Below are 12,622 nucleotides of genomic sequence, written 5' to 3'. Positions count from 1 at the left end.
AAAAAAACACTACACCAACCTAGAAGAACATTTTATTCCCTTGTGCTCCCTGTTTCTGTGCAAACTGTATCAAAAATAAATAAGCACAAAAGCACTCGAGTGACTCCCATGTCACCTTTTATTGCCCCAGAACCAAAAGCCCCACCAGCAAAACACACTGTCACACCTCAGTCTACACATTTCACCTCAATGTTTAACAAGTCTACAATGCCACAGGGAAGTCAAAGACAAAGACAGGGGCCGCTTTCCATGCTGGAGCTCAGTAGCTTCCCCCATTACCTTAAAAAGCAGGCACAGGCAGAACCCTTGCAGTGGGTTTGGATTTGAGGGTCAAACGTGCAGTGTGTGTGTGGGTGTTAATCGAGACGCGGACATGGGGGACAGGTACTGTACACAAACCCTGACAGGACGGCACACAGAGGCCGCTGGACAGACTATGAGCTAAAAAAGGGAACTGGGAGACAGCAACAAACACCATCGGGAGTCGGTGCCAGAACCACACACAGATCAACTTACCACCATTGCTCGTATCCATTCAAAGTGCCAGGAAGCCAACATATCCTCGAGGATATGGTTTTTATCACGGCTGTCCTCCCAGGGGCCTGGTTTAGGGTCCTTGTGGATAGATTACAGTGAGATGTTCTCTTTACAACCCACAGAAATTAAAGTCAAAAGGTTTAGAAAATGTGGATGTTTTGCAGCTGTGGTCTTATACATTTATATCACCCTGTGCAGGAAAGAAAACAGCAAAAGCACTGCAATCAAAACAGCTTCAGCCTTGCAATGCAGAAAATATTCTTTTTTTCAGTGCTCATCTTTATTTAAACTTTGAAACAACAGCATTGGGTAGTAAAATTCAAACTAAATATGCATCTCCCTGAGTCCACTGGACTATTGCATATCTATCAGGATGAGCGCCCGTGTCCGCAATCTCTACAAAGACCGTGGTCACTGCACTGTAGCGCATAAGAATAGTGCCGAAAGCAAAGAAAAAAAAACAAACCAACAAAAAAAAAAAAAAAGACCCATGGTGCAAAAAATTACCAATTTTCATTTGAACCAGGCTAGAAAGACTGAGAATGAAGGAGTGATGATAGAAAGCGAAAGACAAAGCAAGAGATATGCATCTGGGGGGAATAGAGATAGTGAGAGATGATCCACCTGATGTATGTGTGTGACAAAGAGGGAAAACAAACAAACAATGCAGTGTGTTTTGCATAGACAGACAATACTCCTCTCTGCCTCTTTCACCCTCCTTTTTGTTTTCATTCCTGCCTCTATTAGCAAAACATGATTAAAATGCAGTTCCTACCAGCGTCTCTGCTGAACAACGGGGGAGAAAAAAAAAAAAGACAGTGAGATGGGAAGAAAAATGAAGCGGAAAAGTCAAAAGCATCTTTTACAGCGTGACGCTTTTCATCCTTCACAGGCGGCAAGAAGAAAAGACAGACATTCAAACTTTATTCTCTTCCCTTCTCTCCTGCTCTGTCTCTTTCACCCATTCTCCTCAGCAGCTGAACCCCCCCGATACCTGCATCTCAAGCTCAATAGCCTCCCCAGAACAACATTTCAGTCACACTTTTTCCCCCTCTTCCAGAGCATTGATATAATTCCCAGTGCGCTCTTTAGTCCAATTACATTATGCCATGCCGTTATCTGAGTGATCGGCACAGTGCCGTGACTGGGGCTAAGAGAGGAGTGCGGTGGCTTAGGGAGGTGCTACAGAAGCTCTATGTGCTATCTGGAGACAAGTCGTGGAAACAGCGCTGCATGTGCCCTATTTAACTTTTCATGGAGCGCTCGCTTAATAGTATTGAGTGGAGAAAAAAAAAAACGGAGAAAAGTTGTGGAGAGAAAGACGACAGTCAGCCACATTTGAAAAGAAACAGAGATTCTGGGTGTTAACATCAACAGCTGAAAGTGGCTGTGAGGCCTGCACTGGATATGTGTGCTGATACTAGCCATCCATCAGCAGTTATACGCTTGCAGGAGAAGAAGCGATGAACACATACACACACACACACACACGGGCAGGATTGTGTGCGCCCATACATGTTCTGTATGTTGCATGAGTCATGCCTGCAGGGACAGCAGCAGAGGGTGAAATGGCTGTCTCAGCACTACAGATGAGTAGGATAAGGAGAAACTCTGTGGCGGTATGAAGAAACAGGGAATTCTATATAACTCATCAATAGCACCTTTAAAATCTACTACTGATGTGTCAGGTTGGATGTACACACATTACATGAGGATATCCTAAATACTAGAACTATATTAAGCCTCTGCCTCAATAGGTTAAAAAAAAAAAAAAACTAAATTATAGAATAGCCGGTGGGTTACTGTTTGACCCCCAAATCTGATGCCTTGAAGAACTGGGTCTATTAAAAAAAAAAAACGACGACAAAACATTCACATTTTTTCAGGTCAATGTTCAAACTAAGTAATAACGTCTGCTCTATATTTACTACGAGGAGAAAAACGAGTCGGAATAATCGAGAAACCAAAAAGATGATTTGGTACATGTGGTATGTCTGTGTACGTGTGTGTGTATGTGAGCGAGATATTGATAGATAGGCATAGAGGGAGAAAGAGAGAGGGAGTGCACCGAGCAGTAAGCCCGTGAGCAGGACATGATTGCAGTGTGTATCTTATCTGTGTCAGGTCCTCCTGAGGCTAGTGGAGCCTAGCTGAGCGGAGCACAAGCGCTTCAGTGACCAGTCAACCGTGTGAGGGTAATCTCCTCACTCCTTCAGTCTGTCTCTCTCCCATTCACTCTCTCTTTCCATTTTTCCAGTAAGCCCCCCTCTGGGAGGCAGCTGAGCTGCACACACACATCCACGTGAGACGTTCACACAAACACATTAACGCACACAAACACTCGCACCCGTGCAGAGCCTAAAGGCTACTGGCTCATGCCAGCTCTGGACAGCGAGCCCACAGGTGAGTGGAGACATCACAAGCTACATTATACACTTAAGCCCCTGCAGCCACATGCTTGTAAATACAGGAATGTGCAGCGTGTTTTTGCTATCTCACACTGCTCAAGCTGTATTTCAAGATGGTGAAAGGGGTCTACAAAGATACTGCAGGATGCAGTTTTAAAAGTGTAAGACAGGTTTAAAAGAAAACCATGGATTTGCTTTGTGTAAAAGGCCACAGATAATTGAGGAAGTCATAGACACTTGGGCCCGGATACCTGTCCATATCATTTAAGAGATTCCTTTTGGCATTTCATAAAAGAAAATCAAAGACGTGATTTTATAATCAACAGCACAAGCTGAGTTAAAGGTTTTTCGATCATAAATTAGACTACAGGACTCTCAAATCGATGAAAAAATGTAGACCTTTTTATCCCTCAAACACTCATCCTTATATGTAGTATAAATAATAATAACCGTAACTGTTAAATCTAGATACGCAATTTCAATAAATGTGTCTCTTACGTTTATGTGTTACATGAGTAATGCACTTCGGGATAAAAAGAAAAAAATTCCATATCAAGGTGAGTGCACACACACACACACACACACACACACACACACACACACACACACACACACAATGTGACGGAAGGGAGAAGACAAAAAGAATTAGTTTATGTCTAACATTCTTTCACCCTTCGTGTGCTTGCCTATTTGGCTTTAACAACTCAGCCGTCCCCATCAATTAGTCTAGATGCTGGACTTTCATTGAGATTAAGTGACTAATATCAGTGCTTGCTCACAAGAAAGACACTTTTCACGTCTGCCCAACAATCTGTTAAGTCAAAACACATGTGGTAATCCAAGGCAAAAAGCCTGCAAGGGGTCCTCTATGCAATGAAAAACAGGTGCTCTAGTTTTTGGCCATGTAATACCCCATTTACCCTCTGGAGCAAAGGTTATCCAGCTAATAGCTGCCTTGTGGTGCACTGGGAAGAGCTGTGCACATGGCCCAAGTAAACATCTGGGACGGATTGTACATACTTGCAACATATGCTTCAAGTTCAATTAAAATGAGGCCTTGGCACATTTATTAATCTTTTTTTCCTCTCCCTTTGCTCTCTCTCTCTCTCTCTGTTGCTCTCTTTCTCTTCTTCCCACTCTCCCCTATAGGCCTGTGCCATTAAAGAGGCCTCCTTTGACCCGTCCTTCATACTTACTCATACAATCTGAAGCTGCAGCTCATATCCAATGTAAAAGACCTCATATCCAATGTGAAAGACAAATTTGCTAAGCCCTGAAAGTCCATTTGTTCTGCACTTAACCAGGTTGGAGGGAGAGCAAAGGGAAGAGAGTGTGTGTCACAGCAAAAGGGGGGGAAAAAAGTCAGGGAAGGGGATGATTGTGGAAAGGGGAAGAAGGAGAGTGGGAGGGGAGAGAGATGTAGGCGAAGAAAAAAGAAAAATGCCCCCTTTCAACTTCCCTACAGCTCAAATGAAATGCTAACAGTTGAGGGGAGCAATAGATCAAAATGTATGAAGCCAGAGTTGGTAAATTGTAGCCTTTGTGGCAGCTGTGCTATCCAGCATCCCAGCCCTGTGTGAACACAGAGCAAGGCCTTCTTATTTGGAATAATCAGTTCACCACCAAATCTGACGGAGGCCGCACAAACTGCTTCCGCACCTCATTTCAATATGAAAGTCCAAAATGTATTTTATATAATCTGCAGCTTTTCAAATGCTTGTATTTTTTATTCCCCCACCCCACAGAGAGGAGGTTAGAAATGCAATAAGGAGGACAGACACAGGGAAGGAGTGGGGGGAAAAAAAGGTTCAAGGTTGCCTGGTGCATATCTTCAGTCAGTGCCCCCCTGTACATTTCAGCCTTGGAACTTCACAGCCAAGAAACTTTCCTTCTGCCTCTGCACTGTGGGAGAGGATGTAATGCTCACATATTGCTGTGTGTTCATCCCTCAACTGGCTGCCTGGCTGATTGATTGCTGACTTTCTAGTGGGATGACTGTTTGACCAATGACACAATAAATGTTGCTTCTTTTTTTAAAGTTTTTTTTCTTTAACCATTCCTTTTTGTTGTCTGTTGTAAAGTTGGCGTTAGATAAGTAAATGTAGCCTACAAGTCCAACATCAGCTTTCTTGGAAATGTTTTTTTTAAAAAAACATTACCAAACCAGACCATCCATATTATCACATCACAATCTGGTGTGAGGCAGAAAAGTATCAAGCATCAAGTCAAATCATTTTCATTTTCACACTAAATAAAACCAAGTGCAAACTATGCTAAAATGCCACTCTTGTTTCACACTGCTTGAAACCTCAACACACCAGAGTCTGAAGGAGAAAATTACTTTCATTTCAAACCTGACACACAAGAAAAGCAGACAACACAGTGGGTAGATTAAGCGCTGTGCTATTTCAATTACCATTCCCAGGTGGAGCACTGACAAGGTTCTGTATCCCGTCCAGTGGCATTTGTTTCAGTAGCTGTTCCTACAGTGCAAACGAGCGGAGGCAGTAAAGCAGCCACCTGTTGTTACCTGATAGTGTCTGGACAAGCCCAGATGCTGTTTTACTGCGACATAAAGGAGCAGTGAATGGACCTAAATAGCTAACTAAGCACTTTATATGGGTGTATGTTCACAGGAAGAAAGACTGAAGCACAGTGTCTGTAAAGTTAGCGCACTGTTGTACGAAGGGAAATTTAGGGATAATGCACCAAAGCGCGTCGAAAAGATCAAAAACAAAGCGAAACCCCGAGCAGAAAAGGTGAGGAATATGTTATGTACACACCTAAAGAGAAAACTTTTGAAAAGGTTAAAAAGGTTGTACAATCTGTGAACATGTGTTTGTGCCTCAGGCAGTGAGAATATCTGAACAGGGGGAAGAGATGGGAGGGGAAGATGGAGTCATTTTGTTAGTCTGTTTGTGTTTCCGGTCTCTGAAGCAGTGTCAACCCCTCCTGAGGCAGTGTGTGTGCGAGTGTGTGTGTGCGAGTGTGTGTGTGTGTGTGTGTGTGTGTGTGTGTGTGTGTGTGTGTGTGTGTGTGTGTGTGTGTGTGTGTGTGTGTGTGTGTGTGAATGCATCTCTGACACGAGACATAATTACCTTGTCATCTTTGTCAAAATCCTCATCCTCATCCTCCAGCAGGTCCTCCACTGCTTCCTGACAGTTGCAACAGAGCAAAGAGAAAAACGAGAAGGAGAAATAAAATGTTTATGCAACAGCTATAGTGCAGATAAACATTAGATAACAGAGGGTTAACATCATCAGAGCATCCAAAGAGGCATATTAAAGCTGATTGGTTCTGCTTATGTCTGGCAAGAGTTTGTTAATGAGTATGGAAGACATGCAGAAAGCACAACTATTGGATTTGTGAGTGCTAATATGTCATAAGCTTCAGAATGGTTCTCAATTAGAATTTAATTTTAGAAACATTCTGTTGTTCAAATATGTTGACACTTCTGGAAATGCAAGCAAATGCTCTGGCTTTGAATTTCCACGGGCTGAGGATTAAAGTCTATTCAAGCAGTCAAACGGCATTGCACAAAAGCATGTAAGACTTATACTGTTCAAAGGGAGAAGACAGCAGAACTCCTCTTCTTCTGACCTCCTTAACCTCTGCATGAGTCTCTCACCTCCACCACTGGTTTATATACATTCAGTTCTCTATGCTTTTTTTTTCTTCTTCCTCGCAGACGCTTCGTAAGAGAAGAAAGAAGAAAAGCCTGAAGTGCAGAGACCGAGTCACAAAGAACAGCAACTATTTGCTTCAGTGATCCACAACCGAGAAAACTGGAGCCGACCTGACTCTGAAGCCCCGAGAAACCACAAGACATACTGTAGAACACAAAGAAAAATGGCATGATTTACGACGCTTGCTCACGCTCGGTCTAAATTCACGACAGCAAACATAAAGGGTACTGGACAAAATAAGTAGCGCACATTTTAAACAATTATTTAAGACACACTGGAATCACATAGAGACCTCTATGTGTGAAAGCAAGGCAATAATCACACATGTATCCATAGAAGTTCATCCCTGAACACCTTGGTTCACACTTGGCTGTGTCTTGATACCACCAAAGTGAAAACCATTACAGCTGCATCTTATCCACCCTCTATCAATGACACATCACAGCTTATCATATGACAAATCATATAGTTGCCCACGATTTACATAAACAAACAGCCGTATCATAAGCCCTACAGCTGTCAACCTCGGATTTGATCTGCTCTCATTGTTTGATAGCGTTACCAGCCCCTACCCCCTCGAAAACCTTCACCCATCCCCGACATTACCGCACCCCCCCCCCAGCAAATCCAGAACAGTGCAAACTAGTTTGGAGAAATCCAAAAATCATTACTTAACAAGACAATAGCTTTTGTCCTTTTTGTTTTTCATTGGAATACGGGGGGAAACTATGTGGCGGCTGACATAAGCCTCTTATGTAAATGCAGCTTCCCACACAAACAAAGACGAGTTCAGTCAGAACAGCGGAGTCGAGAGGGTACTGCGTGTGCGTGCGTGCGCGTCCCTGTTCTATCAATATAAGTGAATCGCTAGGGCAAAGTGCTGTGCATGTATGTGTGAAACTCCTCATTTTAACTGTCTGACTGTGTAACAACTGGCCATTCCCAGCTCAATGAAACTCTGCCATGTCTAGACAAATAAGCTCGACTGTTCACATTTGACGGTCTCTTTATTGACACTGAGCACATCCAGCGCTACACTATACAAATACCGAAGAGGGAATTCTCGTGCTCAGTCAAGGGAAAAGATGTAGATGAGATACTGTAAAAATGAAAGCCTTCTGGCATCTCTAAACAAATGAACTATAACTGTTTATAAAGACATCATGGTTCCCTCCAAATCCTTTCATCCATGCCAAAATAGAAATATAATGGAATCTTCCACACAGAGGCATTAGCAGGGCATGCCTGGCACATGCTCCAAACTTTAAACAAAGAAATGAGCATGAGCTAGGTGGAGAAGCATGACCTAGAGAGACAGAGAGAATGATAGAGTCGTTTGTCTCCCTCTGCTCTCCGCTCTGCTCTCTCCCTTCTATTGCCGCTGGTTACAGAGAGAAGTCATGTTTCCTGCAATGAGACACAGTGTAAAATTAATAAATAAAAAGACACGGAACATGTCATCTGCCCTGAAGATTGCCACGGCTAAATGCGTGCACTGAAGCTACTGTCTCAGTACGGGAGGATATAAATTACCTCAGTGCAGCCAATGAATTCCAAACATCCCTCTTTCGTTCTCTGCATCGCTCTACCTCTCCCTCTATTTGTCTCATTCTTTCCTCTTTCTAAGACCTGTTTGGTGTATGATATAATTTGTCTGCTTATCCCCCCCATTATCATGTTGTTTGAATTACTATCATTACAGCACGGCAGCATCAAAGCCTTGCTGTCGACAGGATCGCGCAGGGCTCACATTGCCTGCAGAGCTGCTCCAGTCAATTCAGTATCTACAGAGGTGGGGATTAACATATTCAGACCCATTCAAATGATACAGGGATGATGCAGGCTACTCTTACAGATTACATTGTGCCCCATAAATACATACATAGATGCGATAATATGAAATACACGCAAAGAATGCAAGCGAGCGCAATGACATTGAGAGTTCGAATGGCTTTGGATGTGTGAATGCATCTGTTTGGTCTTTGCCTAAACGCGAAGAGCTAATTTGCAAGAATTAATTTGCTGCTGCATTCCCTTTCCAACACATGCTCTGCATGCTCGACGCGCTTTATCTGAATTATTTTTTGCCTCTTTTACTGTATTTTGCATCAAGGCAAAAATACCAGCTGCAAATTAAAACAGCTGTGAGTTAAAACCAACAGTGCATCGTCTACTTAATCCGAAAACAAGTACACTACTGCTGTTTATGTGGAGGTTTCAATTATGGGGATAAGTCATCTTTGAGTCAATCCATATCACAAAAGTGGTGTATTATGTCCTTATTTTAGTGGCTAGAAAACTGTGGTGCCATCACTTTAACATAACTGGTAATTGATACATGATTGCTAAAAACATGGAACTTTAGCATCACAAGACCAAACTTTCGATTCTTGGTGCATATATGGTTGCCTGCGAAATGCACAGTTTAGGTGCCTGCACTTAAAAAAAAAACAAAAACAAGAAAGAGTTATTAGGAGCATTAAGATCTGATATTTCTTGCTGGAGGGGACTATTTCTAGTAGCTGTGCAGGTAAATATCTAAAAGTTTTTCAAGAACAGTTATGAGAAGCTTCTTGCACAACATCAGCGGTGCAACAGCACCCCTAGTGTGTTTTCAAGGACAGAGAGCATATTCTCAGGGTCAGACGGATTATTACTGTGATCTTCTGCTTGCTGGATACACAGCTCTGTGGCATTATGCTGAATTTGATAGTAAATATGATCATAAGTTAAATCATAGGAGAAGATAAGACAATCATGAGTATGTTCACATAAAAGAAAAGGGCCAAATCAAGGATTTACCTAAGGTCACTGGAAAGACAGAAACATGGTAAATGTATACAAGACTAATCAGCTAAATATTTATATCGACTGAGGCACTGCGCACAAAGTATTTCAAATACTACTTCACAAGTCAATGATCCACCATCCTCCTGGTTTTGCAGGAAAAAAAAATTGACAGAACCTGTCTGAATCAATGAAACAAGCGCACACTATTTCTAGTAGCTGTGCAGGTAAATATCTAAAAGTTTTTCAAGAACAGTTATGAGAAGCTTCTTGCACAACATCAGCGGTGCAACAGTCAATGATCCACCATCCTCCTGGTTTTGCAGGAAAAAAAAATTGACAGAACCTGTCTGAATCAATGAAACAAGCGCACACAAACACTCCATAGGGGAAAAGTAAAATTCTACTACTAAACTAGCAGCTACATCATTTTCACCTTTCCCCTGAAAACTGCCTCTCAACTCGGCCTTCTCTCTGCTGGCCGTACGGAGTTCCACTATTTCCTCTCCTCACCTTCCCAATGACAGCCGCGTGGGGAATTGACGGCGAGGCAGACATCGCCAGCGAACATGAAGATATACTTTTTCCGTCTTTTTTTCTCCCATTCCTCTATCCCTCCCTCCTTCCTCCTGCTGCTTTTCCTCTTTGATACGTGAGGGGGTTTTAACCTCTCCAGCTGCTGAGGTTTGGCTGAGTGGCTGGCTGGGGGATCTCAAGGCCCTGCTTGGTATGCACTGTCCATGAGTGCATGTGTATGTGTGCACATATTGCCTACACCACAGTTTCTGCAGACTGGGGGAAGAGCTTCGCGGCTGATAAGGCTGAGCCTGGCTGACCCACGCGGGCCCTTCACAAGCTGTCAGAGCCGTGGCCCTCAGAGGGGGGCCCTTCCATCTGCACTGCCCAAGCCAGGGCTCACCCAGCAGGGGGCTAGATAGGGGTGAGGCTGGGGTGCTACCGGAGCTGGTGGTGGGGGTGAGAAGGGCAGCTCCATATTCATGAAAGCAACACCAAATTTCGTGAACGCTAGAAGATATTGAGTTTTTGGGCTTGTTTTGTGACATTTCGAACTCACCAGCTACTTCTTCCTTTCCTATTTAGCTACTGACAAATCACCAAGTGTTCAGCCAGAGATTAAGCAGCTCCTCCAGCATTATTTGTCTTTCTCAGATCTAAAAAGTCTAGCTTTTCTCATTGTTCTTCATATTCAATTGTGCTAACGAGTTCTAGAGCAAGTAACATACTACATGTCTTGTATGGCAGAAACACATACATCTGTAGACTTAAGCTCAAGGTTTAAACCAAAAACACTAACAAAGAGCTATGGGCGGGTATGCTATGAAGACAAAATAACAACAACAACAACACCAACAGGCACTGAGACAGACACCCTGAACTGCTGGTGTTGTTAGCAAAGAGCACAGACAGTTACAAAGGTTCAGTGTGATGAAGGGAGTTAGACAAATGGAGTGGGATGGGAGAGGGGGGTGGCAATATGATGAAAAGGATGGGAGGATTTTGCAGTGGCATCCCTGTTGCTCCCGATGCTCCCGTCCCGCTTCAAACTATGCCCGCTGCCTGTCTTTCTGCCTGCCAGCCTGCCATCCTATCTGCCAGTTTAGCAGAGACAGAGAGGCAGCGAGAGCAGCAGAGATGAGCACGGCGATGCCGGGGCGGCACGGGGGAAATCAGCGGGGCACAGGCGCTCCCAGTTAAAAGTGACATGACCTTTTGATTTTGTCACCTGTCACCAACTGCCATGTCTGACTCCACACTGAGGAGTGCCTGCCATCCACCGCTGCTTTCCTCTGCCTCCATCTCTCTGAATGCCTCCCTGTCTTTTTCTGTCTCCTGCTCCCACTCCATCTCCTTTTCTCATTCCCCTTGTCTTTCCAGAGTTACAGTTTTATGAGCAAAAAATGGTGTGACTTCCTGGAGGAGTTGAGGTATAATAGGCAGCGCATTCTCTTTTCCTTCCAGCTTTTCCTAATATTTACTTCTACTCCACCTGCGTTGCGCGTGGCTCTTAATGAGGGCAGATGTCAAGGCACAGTGTTGCGAGCAAAGTTGTTTTGAGATGCAAAATCAAGGAGAAAATAGAACAGATAGAAATCGCAATGAAGACTCGCTCTAAAAATGATACAGTGTTCAAATAACATGTGACAATTCTGACTGGAAATAAACCAGATTTTATTTACACTAACGAACAATACGCTGCTGTCACACACAGCAGAGAAAAGTAAATATTAAACTAGTATTAGTAGATCCTTGTGACCTCAATAACTAAGCTCTGTGAGAATGATTCAAATCACCATGTGGCGAGAGCGGACTTATCATAGTCAGCTATCGTGCCACAGGAGGCGTATATGTAAGTGTGAAGTATCTTCAGGCCATTAAGGTCTTCTCTTCCGTAATGGTTTGGTGGATCCATTGGGTGAATCAATGTAATGGTCTGAAGCATGGGATAAAGAGGATGGTGCTCCAGTGTGACGAAGCCTAATTGCCCGTCATCCTGTGGTAGAAAGAGACATCACCGTGTTCCATATGTATCCTCTCCGACAGCCAGCACTGAAATTAACACCTTCAAAACATCTGGTAAGGGCATTTCTGGGCCAAGAGAACGGCAAGGAAAGATTTCTTTTGGGATGTGTTCCTGCTTGTTAATCTCGGTGCCCATCATCTATTCATGCAAGCAGGCACACGCAAGAATACAACTCGCTGCTATGACATGCGTGCACATGTATCTAGCAGCCATCTCTCTCATCCAGCAGAGCAGCCGGTCCTCTGCTTGACCAAAGCCCAGTGTGAGGACAGATATAACCTCCAAATTGTCCCAGGTATCCAAACAAGCGTGAGATGGAGAGGTCATCTCATTGCGATGCAAACGGAGAAGCAGAAAAATAGCAAGAGTCTTTCTTAATAATACATTTGAATGCACAAATAAAAGGAGCATCATCCTCATATATTCAGCAAATATTCAAAAACATAAAAGGGTCCTCTTGTTTGCTCAGAGAGCAAGGGAGCACGTTACACCATGACATACAGGTCAGCCAACGGTGCTGGAGAGTCAGCATTCACGGGTCAGAGTGCTACATGATAAGAAAGGAGGTCGGGGACCTTACTGGTGCTGTGCCTCCTTTAATCGCTGTTCTTAAGGACGCTCTGACTGCTTAGCAGGTACCGGTCAAGGTTGGGGCTAGGCTA

The 12,622-nt window shown here is 43.6% G+C and overlaps 1 protein-coding gene across 7 annotated transcripts in view; it reads right to left on the bottom strand.

Annotated features, from left to right (window-relative positions):
• The window catches only part of LOC146657274 (multiple C2 and transmembrane domain-containing protein 1-like), a 147,222-nt gene that overhangs the window by 18,850 nt on the left and 115,750 nt on the right, over window positions 1–12,622 (bottom strand). For 5 of the 7 annotated variants that reach the window (XR_014914047.1, XM_085425252.1, XM_085425249.1 and 2 more), the window contains 2 exons: window positions 6,044–6,100; window positions 517–615 (listed from right to left, as the gene is read on the bottom strand). Coding sequence is in view for 6 of the 7 variants with exons in the window: in XM_085425252.1 (XP_085281378.1) it covers window positions 517–615; window positions 6,044–6,100 (156 nt within the window). In the remaining variant the exon portion in view is untranslated. The remainder of the gene's footprint in view (window positions 1–516; window positions 616–6,043; window positions 6,101–12,622) is intronic. The other 2 variants (XM_085425251.1, XM_085425253.1) reach the window with 1 other exon arrangement.

The sequence above is a fragment of the Rhamphochromis longiceps genome, linkage group LG12 (genome assembly GCF_057381845.1).
Source record: "Rhamphochromis longiceps isolate RC_006_pf linkage group LG12, R_longiceps_female_GT1.1, whole genome shotgun sequence".
NCBI classification, from domain to species: Eukaryota; Metazoa; Chordata; class Actinopteri; order Cichliformes; family Cichlidae; genus Rhamphochromis; species Rhamphochromis longiceps.
This window is presented reverse-complemented; position numbering and strand designations above follow the sequence as displayed.